The following is a 24,420-nucleotide window of genomic DNA, read 5'->3' on the forward strand; positions in this document are numbered from 1 at the left end:
AAAGGTGCTGGGCAGGAGCACGTCTAGCAAGTTCACGGAAAAGCAAGGATAGTGATTGTAGAGGAGAGAGCCGAGGCTGAATGGTGGGAGGTGAGGACAAAGTGTTAATGGGCGGGAGCGGGGAAGGAGGGGAAATGATGCTGAGTATGAGTAGCTCACGTTCGAAGCCGCTTACGTGCGGAGCAGCTCTCGTGCCCAGCAGCTCTCGTAGAAGGTGTCCAAACAATCCTAAACTAGTACAAGAGGTTCAGTTTATGTTAGCCCCACCCCAAACCCCGCCCAAAGCCCCGCCCCACCCTAAGATCGCAACTCCGCGTCGAGGGCGGAACTCAAGGGCCCGGCTCTGGGACCGGAAGTAGCTTCCTACCCGACCCCATTTTGCCCGCGGCTGCATTTCCGGTAGCGGTGGCGGGAAGCGGGCTGCTGGCGGTCGTCTAGGCCTCAGTGTAGACGAATCCGGCAGGAATCAGAGCCATCAGAACCGCCACCATGGTGAGAAGGCGCAAGGCGGCGTCCCGGGAGCTTGTGAATCTGTTGTGTAGGGAGGACCGGGGCTGATCGGGGAGGAAGCCGCGATTGGCCGCTCATAGCGGTGAAGGCCCGGGCCGCGGCCGCCCCGTCTGTGCACGGAAGACCTCGGCCGTTCGGCAGGCTGGGGGAGGGGAAGGCTGGAACTGAGGGACGGAGGCCTAGGTCGCTCGGTGGGCGCGAGAATGGAACTGCGACTCTCCACGCCGCTGTAGTCACAGTATTTGGGATCTTGTGGATACTAAATAAACTTTTGCAGAAGAAATGTGTCTGGGATTTTGGAGCAGGCCCTAGAGTTGCAGGAGAACTAGGGAAGACCTGGAAAGAGGTTCAGACTTGTGAAGGGAGGGAGTGAAGGTTTATGTACCATTTATTGAGAGGGAGTTGTGAAAAGACGTGCAAGGGCTTGTGGCCAAAACTGGAGCGTGTTCTTGGGTCTAGTAGATGGGGGAGGAGGGAACGGTAGGGTGAATGAGAATATTTGGGGGAAGAGTTGAACTTATTTCTTCAGCATGTATTTAAGTACGCCTCACGTTGCAGGCGCCGGGGCTGCACAATGAAATGTTTCCTTCACTGAGTTCACTTTCTAGTTGGGGGCACGGATAATATAATTCAGAAGCATTTAGTAAAAGTAACGGAGGGTGGGGCGGTGTAAGAATGCTTTCAGGAGTAGATGATTCCTGACCAGAGCTGCAAAAGATTGTTAGGTGTTTTCCCAGCGAAAATGGAAGGGGATATTACCGATACGAAGGTTGCAAAAGCAAGGCATGAAGGGTAGCATTATTGAAAGTTTCTGGAGGGAGAAAGGGAAGAAGAGCTGAAAAATGAGATGGGAGGAATTGGCTGGAGCCTGATTACTAAAGGCCTTAATCCTGCTAGTGATGAGGCATGCCATTGAAAGATTTTAACCAGCAAAATGACATGAACTTGTGTTTAGAAAGATCACTTTATTCTGTAGCTGTTATGTGTATGGTGAATAAAAACAGGAAAACCTGGTAGGATATTGTTTGGGGGAATTGGATTAGTAGAGTAGGCACTGGATTCAGGCTGATTAGGTTCCAACACAGCCTCATGGCTGTGAGACAGGGCAAGCTATTTCACTTCTCTCAGCCTCAGTGGCCTCATCTGTAAAATAGGAACAATAATAGGGCTGCTTTTGAGAATTAAATGAGATTTAATGTGCTTATCACAGTGCCTGGTATATACAGTGAGCACCCGGTAAGAATTGACTGTTACCGGGTAGACCAAAAAATGTTGCCATGAAAGTTCTGTGTGGCTAGAAGCTGTGTGATTACAAGCCAGTTAAAATGGTTATCTGAGAGACTGAACCACATAACCTGGGTCTCCAAGGTGGAAGTCAAGGTTCTGATCCACACTTGTAGGTCCAGAAGCTCGTTCTTGTCCAAGCTCACAGAGATGAACAGCGTATACAGGCCTGGGACATAAAAGGCAGTTGGATGTGTTAGAACTGGCACATACCAGTCAGACTGATGGGAGGCCGATACACAGATCAAATATAGGTCATTTCTAGAGAGAAATATAACTGCCAAGGGTAGCTGACAATTCACACTATAATGTTTATATAGTTTATTTTAGCAAAGCTACATCGGAAGCCAAGCTATAAAGCAGAAAAGGTTGTTGGATTGATTAATTGGTATAGCAAGTTTTATATTCTTAAAGACCATTATGTGTTCAAACTGTTTAGCACCCTGGCCAGCAGAAAGTTTCCCTCCCAAAGGTAGTCTTGGAGACGCACTAACAAATCCTCGTTTTGGGGATTCCATTCTCACCTCCAAGCTGATCAGCTCATTTCTGATAAGCTTCTGGTGGGTTGGATTTTTTGTGCCAGTCCCATTCTAGCTCTTCCTTTACTCAGTGTTTTCAATGGGATATGAGTGTTCCATAGCACTGGAGTCACACACCTATAATCTGCAATGGCAGATGGCTAATCTCGGGTATGAATGGATTGGATTAGTTCGGAGACATTTTACATTCATCTCTGAAACACAGCCTAAGCAAAGGCAATTGAAGTATGAGATGATTCGAAGGGAAAGGGGAGTAACAGTAGTGGACAGAGGTCAGGGCTGAACACAGGGTGACATGGGAGAATTACTGGGAAAAGGCTGTGGCTGAAAGATAACTGAGAATCTATTGAGAAAGCTACATATGGAAAAGAGGGCTGTAGCAGAGTTTTGAGGAAGGACTAGGAATATGTGGGTCCCAAAGAGCTGAGTCTCATCCCTGCCGATTTCTCCTTGCAGACTGTGGGCAAGAGCAGCAAGATGCTGCAGCACATCGACTACAGGATGAGATGCATCCTGCAAGATGGTCGTATCTTCATTGGTACCTTCAAGGCTTTTGACAAGCATATGAATTTGATCCTCTGTGACTGCGATGAATTCAGGAAGATCAAGTAAGGAGTGGGCTGTGTGGGGAGGGATTTGGATTGGGGGGTAGGTTGGGTGGATGGGCCAAGTGACAGGTGGTGATGTAGCTAGGTGGTTTCTGTCAGTTTGCTCTCCTGTTTTTGAGGGCAGATTTAAATGGGGACATTGGACAGTAAGAAATCTCCTTCCTTTAGCTCAGCAAGCCTTGCTCTGTAGTTCTAGCAGATTACAAGTTGTAAGGAGGGCTGGTAGGCTTTTTGTTTCTCTGACTCTCTCGTGCCCCTGGGTACTGGGGTAAAGGGCTCTCATGTTCTCCCCACAGGTGTGTGAGGGGGGAGAGCTTGATTTTCTGGCCTCATTGCCTATTTGTAAAGCTGTAGCCTAAAGGGCTCTCCCAATGCAGCCTGGTCTGAAACTGCTTTAAGAAGCCTCTGACCCTCTTCAGGGTAAGTGCTCAGCTCCCCGTGTGGGTTTGGGGCCAGTGATTTTTGTTGGCATTTATAGAAACAATTGGAGATATTTTCTGCTTTCCTACAATTCCATAAGTTATTGGATAACTTTCTTTTCTTAAGACTCACAGATCTTAAGTCTGGCTTATTAAAATGTATGGTCTAGCTTTTTGCCCTACATTCAAGGCATCTTGAGGCTCAAAGAGGTTATGTGACTTCCATGGTCATTCGGCTCACTTGCCATGTGTAGTGTCCATGTTGTCAGCAGCTGTGAATTCCCTTTGATTGCCTTTGGGGCTATTACTTTCTTTGTGGCACGAGGTCAAGAAGTATAGGACAAGAAATGTGGCAGGGATGGCTGAGTGCTAGGTGCACACCTTCAAGAGGGGCCAGCATATCAGTATAGAACTATTCCAAACCATTCTTTTCTGTTTTTTTTTTTTTTTTTAATGGAGCTAACTTTATTCTGATAACAAAAAAAAATGTTTATTAGAAAATTTTTAAAAATACAAAAAAAATATGAAGAAATGGAAAGGTTTTTAAAAATTGTGAAAAGGCAATATATGCTTTTATTAAAAAATAAGAAAATATAGATAAGCCAAAAAGTAGGAGGAAAAACCACTGTTAATTTTATATAAAATAGCATTAAAATGAAACCTTTAAGTTGTTTTTTAAAATTAGATATTTCTTCTATCTTTTATTTTTAGGATTCTGGCTTTGGCTTTTACTTACATTCCCCTGTCTTGTGGTTATTTTTCCTAGTTTATATTCATATTTTGTTCATCTTTTTTTGGCTGTGGTTGTTTAGAGATTTCTGTTTTTGTTCTTTGAGGACAGAGGTGTAGTTCCTATGTAGTTAACTTCTACATTTCCTTTATGGCTTCTATTTCTGATGTGAGGTGAGGGACGGAATGATAGGCCTATGGGGTTGAATTGCTTCTAGAAGGATCCTGCAGGTAAGTGGGGTGAGTGGGATTCATTTGACTTGAGAAATTGTTTCAACTGCCTCCTGACACTGGCGAGGCATCAAGCTGAAGGGAGGGAACAGGGAGATAGATAGCAAAGAAGACTTTACTGAGGAAAGGCCTTCACGGTGGCAGTGGAATAACATTTGATCCGGGGCTGCGCTTTCTTGACTCTTGTCCCATCTTTTGGTCTGTGCTGCATCCTTTTGGCATGAGAAACAACCACCTAAGGGGTTACAGATTCAGCCGATGAAGACTATCTAGAAGAGCTGCCTTAGGGAAGGTTTATGTACCATTTATTGAGAGACAGATTGTAAAACAAATCTCGGAGGCCCCCTAGGCAGGTGAACATGAACTTTACCATTTTTTCTAATGCTTACATTTTTGTTTCTTCTCCTAAACCTGTCTTCAGGCCAAAGAACTCAAAACAAGCAGAAAGAGAAGAGAAGCGAGTCCTCGGTCTGGTGCTGCTTCGAGGGGAGAACCTGGTCTCAATGACAGTAGAGGGACCTCCTCCCAAAGATGTAAGTCGGAGCAAGTGCCAGTGCAAGGCCAGGAAGCCTTGTGAAAGAAAAGAGGACATGCCACGAGCCAGGCTCTGTGTTAGGTTCTCTCTGTGTTTCATTGCAGTACTCAGAGGCAAGCTCTGGTTTTTGCCGCCTTTTTACAGATAATAAACAGACTCTTAAAGAGGTTACCCTGCAAGTAACAAGTAGAGATAGGGAACTAGAATTTGAGGTTTTCCAGCTTTAAAGCCCTCCCTTCTTCCTCAGTTGACGTACATAGTCAGAAGAGGAACCTAAAGGCCATCTGGGTCAGTTCTTAGTGTGATGACAGGCTCGCTGCACTTTAAAAAGTTGTGACTTCAAGCAGTAGAATATGTATTTTATACAGTTATAGAACAGTAGTTAACATTTATCGAGCATCTGCTGTCTGCCAAGCACTTCAGTATTTTATTTATTTTATCCTTGTAACCATTTTTTGAGATAAATTATTTCCACTTTATAGGTAAAACAAACTGGGTTTTAGTAGCTTGCCCAAGGTGTTATAGCTACTAAGTGGTGAAATTGGTATTTGGTCCCAGGCATTCTTGGTTCTGTAAATACCAACCTACATTTAGAAATAGAGCAGACTTTAGAGAATGATCCAAATTTGTTTTCTGTTTTTCATTTTAAGACATTTTTCATTAAAGGAATAATTTTCTTAATGCTGTTTTTGTTTTTACCCACTTACATATGTCTTTGTTTAATATTTAACATGATAATACATGTAATTTGTGTTTTTTTTCACTTAATGTTGTAAATATTTTTCTATTTGCTGTGTACAAGTCATATTAATGACTTTAAGATATTCTCTCAAAGTTAGTACAGAGTCTTTTCCTTGCTTTTGGACTTTAGTTGAAGCTTTTTCTAATATAAATGTCTGCCATATATTTTGGTTCAAAGCATATGTACATATTCATAACTCTTGGTGTCTATTTCCAGTAGAATTTACTACTCTAATGTAGCCCATTGTAAACCTTCACGACCACACCAGTTTTGTCATAATCTCATCATTTGAATGAGGAAACAACCCAGAATCGTGGCATTACTTGCCCACTGTCACCTATCAGATAAGAATCAGAGCTGGTACTGGACTTCATGTTTTTTTGATGCCAGGTCAAATACTCTTGTCTGCTGCATCCTTCTGAATGGAGTCCTGGCCCTTCGTTGGTTTAATTTTCATAGGAATGCATATAGGTGATTGCGTTGTGGCATGTTTCTCTAGATTTACCCTTAAGCTCTTCTAACCTGATGCAGGGGTGATAGCTGGGCATATAATCTTGGCTGGAGGAGGAATGGTGTTAACTACATACGGGTGGGTAGTGTCTGTAAGTAGTTTTGATGCCCTGTAAATATGAACGGTTCTCTTGGCAATGGTATTCCAAAGTATGCGTCTGATTCTCTAGCCACAAGCGTTTTAGCATGTTTCTTTATTTTTCAGACTGGCATTGCCCGAGTACCGCTTGCTGGAGCTGCTGGGGGCCCAGGGATCGGTAGGGCTGCTGGCAGAGGAATCCCAGCTGGTGTTCCCATGCCCCAGGCTCCTGCAGGACTTGCTGGGCCAGTCCGTGGGGTTGGTGGGCCATCTCAGCAGGTGAGGAGTTGAGGAAGGGCACCAGTAGCTGGTGGTTAAAGTAAAGGATAGAGGGAGTCCACAGTTTGAGAAGAGTCCAGAAGGACATCCTATGACTGTCAGGCTATCAGTGTTTCATTCTGCTTTGAATATGGTCCCAGAATCAAGTGTCATTGTAAATTTTATAGATGTTGTTAAAGAGATGCATGAAAGGTATATTAGCCAGCTGTATTGGAGCAGAGTGTTTCCATGACAACATTTGAAATATACTCTTTCATAACCTATTATCAGTTATTTGAAAATGTAGGTGCCTTCTCTAACTTGTGTTGGGCATCCTTAACTCAGGCCTAGAAGATGGGAATTGAGAATTCAAGCTTGATCTTGTCTGGAAGACGGTTTTGGATAGGTCTGACACCGTGAGTTGTAGCTTAGGGGATTTTGATGTCTGCTGTTTATTTACCAAGATGGAGGTGGGGAGAGTGGGATGCTGCATTGCACTGTACTATTTTAATTCTCTTTCTATGTCCTCTTAGGTGATGACCCCACAAGGAAGAGGCACTGTTGCAGCTGCAGCAGCTGCTGCCACAGCGAGTATTGCAGGGGCCCCAACCCAGTACCCACCTGGCCGTGGGGGTCCTCCCCCACCTATGGGTCGAGGGGCACCTCCTCCAGGTGAGGAACCCTTAAGGAAACCATTGTTAATCCATAGAAGATGCCTGAGCTGGATTTATGATGAGATATAACCTTGACTGAAACTGATGATGAGTTTTTATAATTAAGCAGGATTACTCTGAGATCCAGCTTGGTTGATTCACCATGAATTAACTGGACAAGAGCTGTTGGGAGCCCCACCTCCTTGGCTCAAGTCCCAGTATTCTGGGAGATACTGGGAGGGTGGAATGGTCCCTCCATCTCAGCTTAGTGGATAGCTTTGTATGTTTCCTGCTACCTTTTCAACAGACACTTGAGCTGTATTCTTGGGGCTTTTCTCTTGCAGGCATGATGGGCCCACCTCCTGGTATGAGGCCTCCCATGGGTCCCCCAATGGGGATCCCCCCTGGACGAGGAACTCCAATGGGCATGCCCCCTCCAGGAATGCGGCCCCCTCCGCCAGGGATGCGAGGTAAGTGCCTGGTGCAGTGACTTTGATTTTCTTCCCTAGAGCAATATTGGGATGGGAAGTGAGGGAAGATGGGATTTACTATACCCTCTGGGCTTTCAGGCCTTAAGCCTAGGGAAGTAAACTCTCAGAGAAAAACTCAGTCCAGAAAGGAAAGGAAACAGCATTTCTTAAATTGATTGAACTCCCTCTTAGAACAGAGCAGCCCTGTATCCAGGGTACTTCTCAACACCCAAGGTAATGTTCTCAGGGCACTGTGAAATAAGGCATTCTGAGGGTCCCCAATAAAGGTTATGGAATTAATTGTCTTACTCCCTTTGGTTTGATAGTGTTTAGTAATTAAGAGAGGGCAGTGGGCTTTCCTGTGCTATTTAGTATGTGTATCTGTTTAACTCCAGTTTGAGAAATGTCGACATAGATCAGCCCTTTCATTTTATAAATAAGGAAACAGGCCCAGAAAGAGCTCAGTGTCCAGACCCCAGACCAGTGTTCTTTCCACCAAGCCACAGTGGTCTCTAAGATAACTCACAGCCATACTAGGTGACCCCTTTGGCTTTAGTCTGGGTTTTCCGTTTTGGGGTTTTATAAGCATAAGAACCTAGTCAGCCCCAGAGAATTCTCCAGTTGGCATGGCTGTCCCTCTGATCACTTGGTGACTGCAGGGTGGGGGAGGGGGGCTGGAGCGGGGATGGGAATTTTGAGTTGCATATCAGGCACTGACTAAATTTCTTACTCTTACTTCAGGCCTTCTTTGACCCTTGGCCACAGAGTTATGGAAGTAGCTCCACAGAGGCGAGGGCCCGGTTCCCCAGGCCACGTTACCACAGACCTGTTTGTTTGTTATGCCATTGTTCGTGGATTGTTATGCCATTGTTCGTGGAGTCTCACCGGGTTGTCTGGTTTCCCTTACAGGGCCCCCTCCCCCAGGAATGCACCCACCAAGGCCCTAGGCTCATCTTGGTCCTCAGCTCCCTGCCTGTTTGCCGAAAGGCTGTACATAGTCCTTTTATTCCCTTGTGGCGTGAAATAATTGATAATAAACTCTTAATAGGATATTATAGATGCACCTGGTGTGTCTGTTCATTTTTAGAAAAATCTTTGATACTATTGGATACTCAATAGGGTGCCTTGGAAAAATTAGCTCTAATTTTAGCTGCTTCTCTTATAAAATATTTTACTACATATTTGCAGAGATGCACAGTCTCATACCAAGAGAATTACAAAGCTAAACTATAATGAGACATTTTAATCTATATAGCTGGCACAGATCAGTTTGTTGAAATAAACACAGTGTTAGTGAGGGTTGGGAATTGGTGTAACCTCTTTGGAAGGAACTCATCTAGATGGCTTCTTGAGCAGTACTTTAGAATATTGCATTTATTTTTACATAATAAAGTATGAAATCCTGAAAATGAAAGTCCTATTGGGAAAGGAGGGATTTTAGTATAACTTTCTCCCAGGGTTACACACAGAACAACCTTTTCTGACTAGAATTTTGGGGCTGCTGTGATTTCTTCCACCCAAAGTCTATGTTAAGTTGGTAAGATGGTCCTGAGCAGTGCTGTAGTCGTACATCAAGCTTAAAGGGTACAGAAATAAGAAGTGGCCACTATTTTTAAGTTACTGTCTATAGGGAAGACAATTCTAAAAGCAAAAGAGAGAACTTAATGAAAAAAAGATGTGTAGTATGGGGGTGCTTCTCCAGGAATGTAATAGTGATTAACATTAAAAACCACATTAATAGAAGGGAAAAACCACCTGATCCTCTCAATAGATGCAGAAAAGGATTTGGCAAAATTTCAATACTTTAATGATAGAAATAGCAAATTAGGATAAGGGAACTTCATAAACATGATAAAGGGGATTATGAAAATCCCACAGCTAATTTAACAGCAAAAGGCTGAAAAATTTCCCCTTAAGGGTGCCCCTTCGGCCACTTAGTCAACATTGTACTGGAAGTTCTAGCAGTTAGGCAAGAAGGTCTAGAATGGAAAGGAGGGACTAAAACTTCACACATAACAATGCTATATAGAGAAGTTCTTGAATCTTAAGAAAGCTGCTAGAGTTAGTAAACGAATTTAGCAAAATTGCAGGTATCATCACACAAAAATCAATTGTATTTCTACATATCAGCAATGAACAATCTGAAAAGGAAATTAGAAAAATTCTATTTATAATAGCATCCAAAGGGATAAAATACCTAGGAATCTAACCAAGGAGGTAAAAATTGTACACTGAAAACTACAAACATTTCTGAAAGAATGAAAACCTAAAGAAATGGGAAGATGTGTTCACGGATTTGAAGATATAGTTAAAATGGCAACACTCTCCAAAGTAATTTACAGATTGAGTGCAAACTCAAAATTCCAGTGGCTTTTGCAGAAGTGGAGAAACCAATCCTCAAATTTGTATAAAGGTGCCAGGGGCTCCGGAGTAGCAAAAACAATCTTGAGCAAAGTTGTAGGTCTCACAATTCCTGTTTTCAAAACTTACTACAAAGCTTTAGTAATCAAAACAATGTGGTACTGGCACAGGATAGACGAAGGCCAATAGAATAGAATTGAAAATCAAGAAACACAAATATGGCCAGTTGATTTTTTATAGTGCTAAGACCTTTCACTGGGAAAAGAATAGTCTAACAAATGGTGCTGGACAGCTGGATAACTGCATGCAAAAGAAGGAAGTTTAATTTCTGCCCCTCTCCATGTATCACTTTAACTCAAAATGGATTAACAATAGACATATGAGAACCAAGACTAATAAAACTACCAGAAGAAAATGGGTAAATCTTCATGACCGTAGATTTAGTGTTGGATTCTTAGATTTGACACCAAAGGCACAAGGAGCAGAAGAAAAACATTGGACTTCATCAAAATTGCAAACTTTTTTGCACCAAAGGATATTATCAAGAATGTGGAACTCAAAGAGAAAATATTCTCAAGTAATGTATCTGATTTGAGTTTAATATCCAGACTACGTAAAGAACTTATAACTCAACAATAAAAAGATAAATAGCCCAATTAAAAAATAAGCAAAGGAACTGAATAGACGTTTCTTCGAAGAAGAGAGACAAATGGACAACGAGCACCTGAAAAGGTGTTCAACCTCATTGGTTGTTAAATGAAAATCAAAATCACAATGAGATTCTACTTCATAGGATAGCTTTAATGGAAAAACAATAAGGAAAATAAATGTTGGCAAGTATGTGGAGCTATAGGAACCCTTGTGCATTACCGGTGAGAATGTAAAATGGTGCAGCCACTATGGAAAGCAGTGTGGTGATTCTTCAAAAAATTAAACATAGAATTACCATATGATCTAGCAATTCCACTCCTAGGTTCATACTCAAGGGAAATGAAAATAGGTCCACACAGAACCTTGTACATAAACATTCGTGGCAGCATTATCCATAATAACCAAGAGGTGGAAACAACCCAACTGTTCATTTAGAACTTTTAAAATGTTGAGCCATGTGAGTGCATTATTTAGTTTAAAAAATTAAGTACATATTAAAACTAAAAAATGGTGCAATAATGAATTCACTTAAAAAAAAAAAGATGAATCCACCAGGAGGCAGCATTGCTCTGTTAAGAAGAAGGGAGCAGCCACGTCTGGACTATAAGGCATGGGTGCTGAGATTATGGGTTAGTTTTTTTCTTTCTTTCTCTACTCGTCTACTTTTCTATGAAGACCTATACAGAAGTAAAATACACTTTATTTAAGGAAGTGTCAAGCCCTGACCCTCTTTAGCTGTGGGGACATACCTCTGTATTTGTATATAAATTTCTAAAAGTAAAGTTACTGAGGAAGAAGGGAGTTACATTTAAAATGTTGATAGACAAATAACCCTCCAATTGTGTTATCCTACACCATTAATAGTGCACACAGCTGCCTGTTTCTCATATCCTTGCCAACACAGTGTATCGTGACATTGTTAGATCTTGTTCAATCTGATAAGTTAAAAAATATGTCCTTGTTTTAATTTGCATATATTTAGTTTCAAATACGTTTTCACATATTTAAAAGCAATTTATATTTATTTTTCTGTGAACTACTTTCCCCACTCTAATGAGGGTGAGGAATTTATCCATGTTGTTTCCCACTGCTTTATGCACTTAATACATGTTGAATAAATGAATGACAAATAACTTTTCTGAGCTCCAGTTTCCTCACCTATAAAATGAAGGTGTGTCTTGTTGCCTCATGGGAAGCAGATTGACTCCTCCACCAAATTTGGGTTGGATAGATGAGACTGATGGCTCTACACATGCATCGAGGGGGTAGGAAAAGATTCATTTTTGACGTAATAAGGCCTTCTGTGGAGAGCAGGGCAGGCTCCAAAGTAGGTCTGAAAATGGCTTGAGAGAGCAAGTAGGGGTGACTGGCTCATTTCATTGTGTTTAGGGGGCGGCGCTGTGGTGAGGGTCCCACAATTGGGCCAGGGCTTGTGTGGCATAAACTTCCCACAATTGGGCCAGGGCTTGTGTGGCATAAACTTGCCAAGGGAGAGAGCCCACAGGCTTTCTTATGGGCTTGAAAGCTGTCAGCAACATAAAAAAATGAAATCAGACTTATTATTCATTACATGGTGATAGAACCTCCTCTCACTGAAGATTAAATGATGTACTATACATAATAAGATTAGCACAGAGGAAGTGGTCAACAAATATTTGACATTGTTCTGGAGTCTTTCAATTCTAACTTTGTAAAGAGTTTTTTCCTTCTGAGTATAACAATTTTTTTTTTTTTTTTTAGGAGTGAGATCTATAGTTAGAAGATTTGGCTACTTTTACATATGATAGGGCTTATTTGTCTTTGTTTTTTCCCAAGGGACCAGGTACAGTGTTTTGCATGAAGTCAAAGAACGAACATGCCCATTTCCAGAATGCCTCACATTGAGGGCCACATACAGTGCTGGGTACTTCATATACATTATATCAGGGAATGTTAGCCGACATGAGTGAAAGAGAACATCCCTGGGATATGGAGCGGGGACGTTGGCTGGTAAAGCTGATCACGTGCATATCCTATGACCCAGCAATTCCACTGCTAGTTATATGCCAACCAGAATGCTGACATGCTCGTAAACAGACATGTACAAGAATATATACGGCAACTTGATTCAGAATAGTCCCAAACTGGAAACTACCCAAATATCCATTAATAGTAAAAATGGAGACAGTAGTTTATCCACAAAAAAGAATACTGAACATCAAAGATCTACAAAAACACGCAGCATTATGAATAAATCTACACAGTATGTCAAGTGACAGAGCCAAAGACCAAACACAAAATACATACTGTATTGTTCCATTTACATGAAATATGGAGACTAATCTTTGCTTCTACAGTCTGGGATAATGGTTTCCCTGGGAACGGGCACAAAGGGAGCTTCCAGGGTACTGGTAAGATTCTACTTTTTAATCCAGGTGCTCGTTACCTGGTGGGTTCAGTTTGTAAAAATTCAGCAAGCTGCTTGCTTTTGATATGAATACATTTCTGTATGTATGTTATGCCTCTACAAATATAAAAAAATCCTAATTGGGGAAAACCTAAAAGGAAATTTACCACCGCGTTAACAGTGGCAGTGTCTACATGATGAGACTCTGGCTACTGCTTTCTTTCCCTTTCTTTATGCTCCTAATTTACTAAAATTCATTTAATAGATATATATGGAATGCCTACTATGTACTAGGCACTGTTCTATTCAACTCCGCTGGGTACGCAAGAGTAAACAAAATAGAATACTTTGTACTTGATGAGCTTATATTCTAGAAGGGGGATATGGATGATAAATTATAAACATGTAAATAAATTATGTCAAACAGTACTAACTGCTGTGGAGAAAAGTAAATCAGAGAGGAGATGCAAAGTACTGAGTGTGGTCCTATTTAATTAGGGTGGTCAGAAAAGGCCCTATGATAAAGAACAATTTGAGCAGAAACCTATCGCTTTGAGCCATGCAGATATGGTTGGGAATGGAGAGAAAGAATTCCAGGTAGAGGGTACAGCAACTGCAAAGGCACTGAGGCGGGAACATACTCTACTTTTCAGAGGATATCTAGAAAGTCACAGTTCCAGTTATCAATTTATTACATCTGAGCTCAAAACCGACCCTTCAGTGCCTGCTCTGTAGCTAGACTCAAAACATTATCTATCTGCTGGTACGATGTTAAGGCTCGTCAGTAGCAGCTGCTGGAGAGACATGGCAGGAAGAGAGGGCCTTCTTTTCTGACCTGGTGTACTCTCAGCAGACCTCTGAAGCCTGCACTGCTCCCCCAGGCCCAGTTCCCACAGCCTGGGTGGTCTCTCCAGCCCTGGGGGCTTCTGCAGGAAAGATGGCTTCTTTAGCACCGGTTCCTACAATGCACAGTGGCTATCAGTACTCAGCGACCAACAGCTTCTCCCGGCACCCATCTTGAGTGCCTTTGGGGAGGTGCCTCACCATGAGTGGCTTTTCCTGGCATCCTCGAGGGGAGATTTCCAGCCACTTCTAATGGTGAGGTACCACAGTGACTGCTTTGCCATCCATTGATGCACAGCGCACCCTCTCCAACGGGACCTGACGTCAACCTTGCTGTGAAAGTCACTGTGAAACCAAGGGGACTCCAGCAGTGGGATGCCTACAGTGGGATGCCTAAGCCTCAGGTAGAGCTCTGTTCCTTGCTCAGTCATGAACAAACTCTTCTGTCCTTCCTCTGTGAAGGGCGTTGCCAGGGTGTTGCCCTACCAACTGAAAGGAAATCCCTACCTGCATATTTTTCTTTGCAGCTTCCAAAGCTGCATTTCCATCTATACTCTGCTTCGGGCTGTCTTCTCTCAATGTCCCCACTTCTCCCACTCCCAGCCGGGATGCCCTCGTTGGCTTTGGGGTGGCCTTTGCTTTCAGCTGGGGCTAGAAGAAAGTTTTGTCCCAGTGAAGTGCTACCTCAGCTCAGCTGATAGGCGCCAAGAGCGAGGGGGTTAAACTGGAGACAGAGTTACTTGGCAGGTGGCACTCATCACCTCAGCTACTTTCCTTTCCTCAAACACACATGCACTCTGGCAGGCTGCTCTAGCTCTAGAGTTGCTCATGGGGTGGGCCCATGTTGTCCCTCTGCCCCCTCCTTCTCTTTCTCTTCCATGGGGGTTAATCCTCAGGATACTTCTCTATCAACATCCGGCACCCTATACTCCATCTCAGAGCCAGCTTCCTAGGAGGCTCAACCTGTGACAACCAAGTTTGAGAAAAACAGGAAGATGGTATTTGCTGGAAGAATGAGGTGTCTGGGGCCACCACAAAGGGAGTCCTTCTCAGTCTGATCTCCATGCTGAAAGGACTGTTCTTTGTACTAAGAGTGGGAGATTGCTTCCTGTTGTCTTCAGCGCCCAGTGCCCCTTCCTGCTCGACTGTAAGGAATTGGCTGTCTCCTCTGAACCTCCAGCTGTCTCTCTTATAGAGGGTCAGCATCCAAAACCTAGGTTTGGAAAGGGGGTCCTGAAGCCAAGGCAGCCTAAGCACCTGACTCATTAAATGCATCTATTTATCTGGGTTCTTCAAGCTGTCCCCATGCTGTGTAGAATCATCAGAGAAATGCCTTCATTGAGGCCTTGGTCATAAGGATCATCCATCAAACGCTGTCCGTGTGTTTTCCTGACCCCCTTTTTGCAAAGACCCGCTATATAAATTGTTTCCACCTGAGTTTGCATCCAGGTGATGATGTCTCACAGCAGATGAGCCTGCTTTGTTGTTACTGTTTAGATTACTTAAATTATGTCAAATTTACTCAAAAAGAGTCAGGAGGCTTTGACTAGAAATAAAATAACAAAGATTTATTCAAGGGTCTTAGGGCTTATAAACTTTAAACACAACTAGGCAATATCCGGAATGTCTCAAAGGAGAAAGAAAAGCTAAGGGTTTTTACAGTAAAAAATACATTCTTAAGAAGACTCAGTCCTATGTTCTTAGCCTCTGGATTGGTCTGAGATGGTAAACTTCAGATGTCTGGTGCTCTCAATGATGAAATAATTTCTTCCTGAGATCATTCACATGGTCACTTGAGGGTTTGATGTATATCCAGGTGCTGATGCACAACAACCCAATGTGCATTCAGGTACTGAAGCAGGACTGGAAAGTTAAAAAGTTTAAGTTCCCAGAGTCACTTAAAACAAGAATAGAATTGTTTTCTCTTGCTTCGGTCTCCTTAATTTTAATAATTTGGTAGCTTGACCATTGTGACTCCATTTTATTCCTTCAAATTTTCCTCACTTATATGATTAGTTATAATTCCTTTGGCTGTCTAGAACATTTTGGAGCTGATTTCCATGTCTGGTGCAGTTATCTTCAGGGACTGGTGGTCTCTACTCTGGTTGTCATTCCAGAAGTCTCTGTCCTGTTTGACGCTAAGAGTGTGATTGCATGTAGTGTAAGCTGGGGGGGATGTTATACAAAGAAGTATATCAACACTGGGCTGGTTGTATAACATCCCTAATGACCATAACTCAGATCAGATTTGGGGCTGCATCCCCAAATGCAATCCAGTCTTGATGGCTCCTCCTGTACCTTCAGCTTCTCCCAGGAAGAAATAGCCCCTCAGATCCTGAGCTTGTTTCTTCACTGAGGAAAAATCTCCCAGCCCTTCAAATCTAATGCTTTTCAGGAACATGATTTTAGGTTAAAACTTAGATGGTGTAAATGGCATGCACACAGGCCCCAATCTGCCGCTAGTTCCCCGTGTCTGTAGGCAAGGCTCTTCCCTCTATGTAAAATGGGAGTGTTGAGGAATGTTTAGGTTTCAGCTTTAAAATTCTTGGGTTCTCTGTCAGAGCTGGGGGGAGATTCTTGGGCATGGATGTGGTCAGAGCATTGAAGAGCTGAGAGACAAGCAAGGAGAGCCCAGGGGTCAGCTAGGGTGACAGTGATCTGTCTGGCAGGAGGTGGCAGTGCTTCATGGGCTTGGGTTACTCCAATGCTTAGTCTGTCAGTCTCCCAGCAACAAGGGTGATGAGATGAAGGTGGCAGAGGCTCCTTACATCATCCATCATTGTCTAAAAGTTTAAGGATTACTGAGTATAATATTATTTTACAGATGGGGAAACCAAGGTCCAAGAGGGGAAGGGGCTTGCCCAAGTTCATAGAGTGGGGCAGAAGCTGAAGCAAGGCTGGAACCCAGGCCTCTGGCTGCCACATGGGAGGGGCAAGGAGGTAGACAGGAGGGGAATGGAGCCAGCTCTTCCCCTCTCAGTCCTTTGTGGCCCATCACTTGGCTGTGGCCACGTGGATGGTCACAAATCCCTTGATGTCTGAGAAGTGGGGGCTGACAAAGTCCACCTGCAGCTGCCTTGGGCCACTCTTGGAGGGGGTGATGTTGAACTGAACCAAGGCCTTCTCCTGGGGCTCTAGGCTGGGCACACTGCAGAAAGAGGAAAGAGAAAATGCAGACCATCAGCCTTCTCTCATTCCTGAGCCTCGCCTGCCAGTTCATGGCTCTCCAAGGTCATACCTTGTAGCTTGACATTCAAGCCTTGTCAGTATGCTTCCAGCTTAATGTTCCCTTCTACAACTTCTCACTCTTTCCAACTAGCCAGGCTATTCTCCTCCTTGTGCCTTGAATATACTTTAGGCTTCTTCTCTTTGGGCTTTTGCCTGCACTGTTCCTCCCACTAAGGATGCCCTTCTCACTTCAATCACACTCAAGGCCCAGACCAAGTTTCTCTTCTTCCAGGAGACCTTCCCTGACTACATCAGCCATGGATATCTCTGACTGGAAAGCCTTCCATCCTTCTTGATACCCCCAAATCTGCTCAATTTATCATTTAAGGCCTAGCTCAAATATCAGCTCCACTGTGGCTTCTTCCTGGACCTACCCCACCCCCACTCAAGGGCTGCCTCTGATCCCCCAAACCTTGGGAAGTCATCCCTCTGCACAATCACATTATCCTCATTTGAAAAGCCATCTATCTCTGAGATCCGTTCTCTAGGCAGAACTTTATTTTTCCATCTTGGTATTCCCAACAGTAGACATGAAGCTCAGAGCACAGGTCAGTACGATCAAGGACCATATGAGTGAGTGAGTGAATGAATGAAAGAATGAGTAAGTTTGTGAATCATTGAGAATAAATAAGTAAATAAATTTATGAATGGAACATGTGTGAATTAGTGAGTGAATGCATAAACGAATGAGTGAACGAATATGTAATGAGTGAGCAAATTAAAGATTGAGTGTTTGAATAAACCTATTAAAACTGAGATGAGTAGATAAATGGATAAGTGAATGAATGAGTGAAAACATGAAAAAAAGAGTGAGTGAATGAATAAAAGTGAGTGAATAAGTAAGTAAATGGATAAGTGAATGAAAATATGAATGAATGAGTGAATAGTGAGTAGATGAGTTAAATAATTAAATTAATTATTAAATAAATGAATAAATGATTGAAGGCTGATGTGTTTAGGCAGTGAGCTAGTTCCTGGGGGTCCAGAATATCTCCTATCTCCTTTACCCTCAACCCCTGTCAGCAGGTTCTCTATGGCCCATCTTATAAGGAAGGCAGACCCCCTGTCCCCACCGCACCAGACTGGCACTTACTCAATGCTGAGCTGTCCCTGGAGAAGGCCGCTGCCCTCCACCATCAGCATACAGTGCTCCACTCTCTCCGAGAGGGGGTTGACCACCATCACTTCCACCGCAACTGCCACCCCCACCATGGCTGGGCCCAGCACCTGAAGAGGCAATACTCCATAAATCATCCCTCCTTGTTCCCATTCTCCTAGGAAACCCATGGTTTTGGTTGGGTCAGAGGATGGGCAAAGTCATATCTACTCCTTGCTTCCACATACCCCATTACTGAGTTCCATTATTATATCCATCCACCTGCATCCATACCACTTCTCCCCACCCTTGAGAGTTGAAGCTGGAGCTAGAAGCACAAAATCCCCAGCTTCTGATTTCCTCCTTCAGCTCTGAAGGCGCCTTGCTAGGAACAGCGTGGTAGATACAGACAGGAGTCACCTTGATGTTGATGAAGTCCTCCAGAGTGATGTCTTTCTCTACCAAGAGCTTCTCTCCTTTGGTGACAAGGCACATGGCAGCCAACAGAATCTTCTTGTCCTCTGTCAGGTCTTTTTTATATTGAGAGTAAGATATTGTGATTGGGATCTTTTTCTCTGGAAAAGAAAGCAGAGGTGGGAGTTGGGGATCCAATATTCTTTGTCAGTGGAACCCAGAAAGAAGAAAAGAAGGTTCAATTCATACTCTCTCTGGTCCTTGCAACCAATATGAGGCAGGCATTATTATCAACAGTTCACAGATGAAGAAACCTAAGGCTCAGAGAGGGTAATTTCTTGTCCGATGTCACACAGCATGTAAATCAAGGAACTAAAATGAGGTAGGATTCAAATTCAGCTACCATGACACCAGACTGTCTCTCCCAGAGATCTTGGAGATGTGTTTAAACTTTCCTGAATCATTCCAGATGGAAATCTCTCATTCCGTCATCCATTCATCCAACAAGGGATTCATTCACTGTTTACTGAGCACCTACTATGTGTTAGGTGCAGAGAAGAGGGAGGCTGAAGACCTGCCTCAAGCTTCTAATCCAGGGAGAAGGCCAAATACCTGGTGGCTTCTCCAAATGCACCTTCCCCATCCAGGCCTGGTCCCAATCAGCCTCACCAGCTGTGAAAAACTTTCGCTGATACCCAACCCAGTGATCTTGCGCTCTCTGCATTCTGAGCTCCCGTGGTCCTGGCCATCTCTGTCTCTTTCACTCTTATCAGCCACAAACTTTCTGCCTATGTATTCTCTTCTTGTGAGTATGGGTCATCACAGACTATATCTGTTTGTCATATTTTTTTTCTGACCACTAAATAAAAAATACATGTAAAGTATATTGATTAGGAAGAAAGAACTAAAACTCATTGTTCACAGATGACATGATCATCTATGTAGGAGATCTGAAAGAACAACACAAAAATCCTGGAGCTAATAAGTGATCACAGGATATAAGATTAATATACAAAAGTCAATAACATTCCTATATACCAGCAATGAAGTGGGATCTGAAATTAAAAACACAATATCACTTGTATTATCATCCCCCAAATGAAATACTTAGGCATTAATCTAACAAAATATGTACAAGATCCATATGAGGAATACTACAAAACCGTGATGAAAAAAAAAAATCAAAGAAGAACTAAATGGAGAGATATTCCATGTTCACAGATAGGAAGAATGAATATTATCAAGATGTCTGTTCTTTCCAAAGTTATCTATATTCAAGGAAATCCCATCAAAATCCCAGCAAGTTATTTCATGGACATTGAAAAACTGACTCTAAAGTTTGAAGGGGAAGTTTGAAGGAGAATAACATCAGAGGACTGACACTACTTGACTTCAAGACCACACAGTTTTGATGTAAAGTAAAGCAAAGGGAATATAGTCAATGATATGGAAATAACTACATATAGTGCCAGGTGGTTACTGGACTAGTCAGGAGGATCACTTTGTAAATTATATAAATGTCTAACCACTATGCTGTACAACTAAAACTAATATAACACAAAACTGAATGTCAACTATAATTGCAAAATTTAAAAAAAGGGGAGGGGAGAAGGTAAAAGGGAATAACGAGTTCGAATTTCAGGTATAAAACAAATAAGTCATGGGGATATAATATACAGCATAGGGAATATAGTCAATAATATTATGATAGCGTTATATGGTGCCAGATGGTTGCTGACTTATCATGGTGAGCACTTCTTTAGGTATATAAATGCTGGATTACTATGATGTACACCTGAAACCAATACAATATTGCATTGGTTAGCTATATTTTAATAAAAATCCTTAAAAAACCCCATAGAATGAACAATAGAGTGAACCTTAATGTAAACTATGAACTTTAGTTAAAAATAACCTACCAATATTAGCTCATCGGTTGTAACACATGGACCACGCTAATGCAAGATGTTAATAATAGGAGAAGATGGGAGGTGGTGAGGAACCCTCTGTACTTTCTACTCAACTTTTCTATAAACCTAAAACTGCTAAAAAATCTACTAGTTAAAAAGTGATAAATTTTAATAAATCGTATATTTTAATAGTCATACTATGTGGCTCAGTATGACTCAGATTCATTTTTGTGAATCTATTCTAACAAAACAGTCCAAAATCAAGAGAAAGGGGATTTTTGCACCAAGATGTTTACGTTAGTGTCTTTTTAAAAACAGCAATAAGCTGATAACTATCCAAAAGAAGGGAAAAGATAAAATAAGTCGCTATATATTTATTTAAAGATTATACATCTATTAAAGTGATGTTTAATGAAGCACTTATAAAAATTTTAAATTACAGTGTAAAGTGAAAAGAGCAGGCACTAATGAGTATTTACAATACAATTAGAACTATGTTTTTCAAAAAGCAAACAGGTATTAAAAATTTGGAAGGAAAATATGTTAATTTGTAGTTGGGTAGCAGGATCATAGGTGATCTCTCTGTGTGCTTTAAGCCTTTAATGAATGTGTATTACTTTCGATATGAAAAAAATTGCTAAAAGACAGGAGAAAATATTTTTTAATTAATATTTCATTATAAAGTGTCATTTTGTGATTTAGATTTTGTGAAAATTAAATGACACTTCTTTCACACGTTTTCATGTCCTGTCAAAATACAAAAGCTTCACTTACCACAAACTGGCCCGGAGGACCAATTTCTTTGTTTAACTGAATCCTTAGAGTTCAGAAGGTATGTGAAGAGATAGATAGATAGACAGACAGACAGACAGACAGATAAATAGGCAGACGGATAGATAGAGGAGTCAGAGGGGAGGAGGGGAGGGGAGATAGAGATGTATGTATAGACAGACACAGACACAGAGAGAAAGAGAGACAATGAGAGAGAGAGAGAGAGGGAGAAAAGGAGGGAGGGAGGGAGAGAGTAAAAAAAGGAAGAAGAGTAATCAAATAGGATAACTTTGGTAAATCCTATATAAAGTGCTATGCGTTTAAAGATTGTGAAAAATATCCTTGAAACATTCTTTTAAAAAGCAGTTGGAATAAAGTCACTTAAAATCGTGTAAAAACCTTCAAAGGATTGAAGCCATTCTACTCTGGTTGGAAATACCGAGGGTACATTTCAGGCAAATGTACCATTAGGCAACTTTAGCAAAATTGGTGTGGGCTGACCTGACCCACCACTCCAAGGCCTGCAGTCAGGCAACGGAGTCAGCTGAATTAAATGTGCCCTGTGGTCCAACATTCCTGCCTTTGTACCCTGGTTGTGCCCCTTCCTTTCTGTGGACTCTTAGGAGTGCTCTAAGGCCAGACTGGTTTGAATCCTGCCCCTACACATACTATGTAATTCTGAAGTTGTGAGTTCATCTTTATGGGTGTGAATTTCCTCCTCCAAGAAATTGAGCTAGTGGTAGTATCTCAATTCATGTACAATTCCCAGGATAGGCCTGGAACATGTAAGCACTTAATAAACATCTCTTACTGGTCCACCCCGATCATGCAGAACACTTGGATTTTAGGAAGGTAACACAAGACATATTCCAGATATTCTGAAATGCTCCCAGCAAGTATTTATTCTGTGTGTAAATATTCATACTGATTGGGATAAATAAAGACTATAAGTCATCTCACTTTCAGGTCAGTTTGCCACCAGAGGATTGTGGACTTTTATTTCTATTGTCATCGTTTCGCTCCTTTGAGCCTCAGTTTTCTCACCTGTAAAGTGGGAACAAGAAGCAAGGCACTGAGCAAATCCTCATGAATATCCCCTTCTTTCCTGAGAATTAATGTAAGATCTTGGGAAGTTAAAGCCCTGTCCCCAACCCTCCTGGAAAAGGGGTCAGGCTGGCCAGGTCCTCCCAAGAAGAGGCCTTCCTACCTTCTTCCGGCCCCAGCCGCACTGTGTGGGATTCGTGCAGGATCTCTGCCACTGGCCTGCGGGTGTAGAGGATGGTGGCACCACTCAGGTTGACTCGGACCCTCTGGGCCCTGGAGGTGAGGTTGGTCAAGCACAGGGCCAGCTTCAGGTTGTGGCCCAGCATGGGTGGCTCCAGTACCTTGAACTTGCCAGTGATGCTGGGCTTGGTGGCGGGCTCCAGGAGGTCATCACGCCAGACACCACGGCTGCCACCCCTGCGGACCCGGGCCCTCCTCCCAGAGGCTTCCACGCTGAATAGCTTCCTCACAGCTTTGCTGTACACCTGCCTCTCCTTCCTGGACCCTGCAGTGCATCACACATCATGAGGCAGGCACCCTCTTCCTCCTTTGCCCATCTCAGGGCCATCTCTTTTCATTTCCCTTCTCCTCTAGACAAAACCACCACTCCGCCACCACGGTAATTTATCATGGCTATCGGAGGTCTCAAGTCAGTAGCCCAAGACCCACATGTATTGTTTGGTTCTGGGACTATGTAAATAACTTTTTAAGCAGTTGTCAACAACTTCAGATAGGAAATTTTATATAATATAGATTTGCAACCTCTCTGGCAACTGAGTCAGAAGTCTCATGTGATCATGATAGCTGACACTTCTGTAAACTATGTGCTAAGCACTACAGCTCTAGGTGCCATATATTCTCCCCTAGGAAGTAGTTACTAGTAGTATCCTTGTTTTACAGATCAGGAACTCAAGGCACAGAGAAGTAAAGCAGCTTGTGAAGGAACTGGGATTTGAACCCAGGCTGTCTGGCTCCAGCTTCCATGTTCTTAATCATGTTCTCATTCCACTCTACATGGCAGCAATGGTCTAGAGCTGAGTAACGGGTGCTCTCTCTGGATGGGAATGTACTCTCCAGTTCTCCATGGTCTCCACCACTGGCCTATTGCACTCACAGGGTCCCATCTTCCAGGCTCCCATAAGCATGTGAGTTTAGGACCCCTGATCTCCCATTTTCTCTATTGCTAGCACAGACCTCTTTTTGACCACCAGATCAATGCACTTAACTGGACAGCCTCTGTCCTCCACCCCTGAGCCCCACAGGGTGTCCCATAGGTGCTCAAATCCAGCCAAACATACTATCTTCTGTCCTACAGTATTCTTCATCTCAGCAAATGGTTCCACCATTCACCCAGTGTACAAGCCAGAAACTGGGGGTATCCTCGACTCTTCCCTCACCTTTGCCACCCACAACTGATCAGTCACCAAGGCCTGCTGAGCATCCTCATTGATCTCCAGAATCTTCCCTCTTCTCCCATTCAACCGCCATGTAGATAGCTTCATTGTCATGTCAGTTTGCCACCAGATATTGTTGGCTTTTATTATCATCATTATTATCATTATTGTTATCATCATTACTTAGCATCTTTGACCTCAGTTTTTCTATCTGTAAAGTGAGGACAAGAGACCCACAGGCAAGGCATTGAGTACAATGCGAGATCCCAGCTGACAACATGTGGAGCAGATAAACCATCTCGTGGCCGAAATTGCTGACACACAGAGTCCTGGGCAAATAAATAATTGTTATTTAATCTACATAACTAAAACAGCACCCCACCTGATTCCGATGTGCACCGGAGCTGCAAACCACTCTGCTAGAGATTAGACCACTGAGGGGCGGAGGTGTCCAGAGCAGCTGTGCCCCTCCTTACAGCACCCTCCCTCAGCCCGGGCTCTAGCTTGTGCTCACAGGAGGGGAGGAGACAAACAGCCTCTAGTCTGAATAACATTGAATAACATAGTTTGAATAGTTTGAATAACATCGTTTTAACAAGCAGAGATGTCTAAAAATATATGAATCAGATCACGTATTGCGAAGGGACCTAATATTCGGTGGGAAAGGGCAACTCTTAAGTATGTAGCTGGAGGTGGCTGATAGAAAAGGTGCACCTGTTCTGCTTTCGTATCCCACCAAGTGCTCGCTTCAGTAG

The 24,420-nt window shown here is 42.8% G+C and overlaps 2 protein-coding genes across 2 annotated transcripts in view; one reads left to right on the forward strand and one right to left on the reverse strand.

Annotated features, from left to right (window-relative positions):
* Positions 1-336: 336 nt before the first annotated feature.
* Positions 337-8,630, forward strand: SNRPB (small nuclear ribonucleoprotein polypeptides B and B1). Its single transcript, XM_039863906.1, has 7 exons — positions 337-492; positions 2,790-2,941; positions 4,742-4,853; positions 6,313-6,465; positions 6,978-7,116; positions 7,442-7,567; positions 8,309-8,630. Exons 1-7 carry the CDS (start codon positions 490-492, stop codon positions 8,317-8,319), a joined length of 696 nt encoding a protein of 231 aa, XP_039719840.1. The 5' UTR covers positions 337-489; the 3' UTR covers positions 8,320-8,630.
* Positions 8,631-16,714: 8,084 nt separating this feature from the next.
* The window catches only part of TGM6 (transglutaminase 6), a 48,914-nt gene continuing 41,208 nt past the window's right edge, over positions 16,715-24,420 (reverse strand). Inside the window, exons 10-13 of the mRNA XM_039863704.1 lie at positions 22,435-22,776; positions 18,553-18,707; positions 18,130-18,263; positions 16,715-16,956 (exon numbers count right to left, since the gene is read on the reverse strand). Of these exons, the coding sequence (XP_039719638.1) occupies positions 16,803-16,956; positions 18,130-18,263; positions 18,553-18,707; positions 22,435-22,776 (785 nt within the window). The 3' untranslated portion in view covers positions 16,715-16,802. The remainder of the gene's footprint in view (positions 16,957-18,129; positions 18,264-18,552; positions 18,708-22,434; positions 22,777-24,420) is intronic.

The sequence above is a fragment of the Pteropus medius genome, unplaced genomic scaffold, assembly GCF_902729225.1.
Source record: "Pteropus medius unplaced genomic scaffold, Ma_sr-lr_union100, whole genome shotgun sequence".
NCBI lineage: Eukaryota > Metazoa > Chordata > Mammalia > Chiroptera > Pteropodidae > Pteropus > Pteropus medius.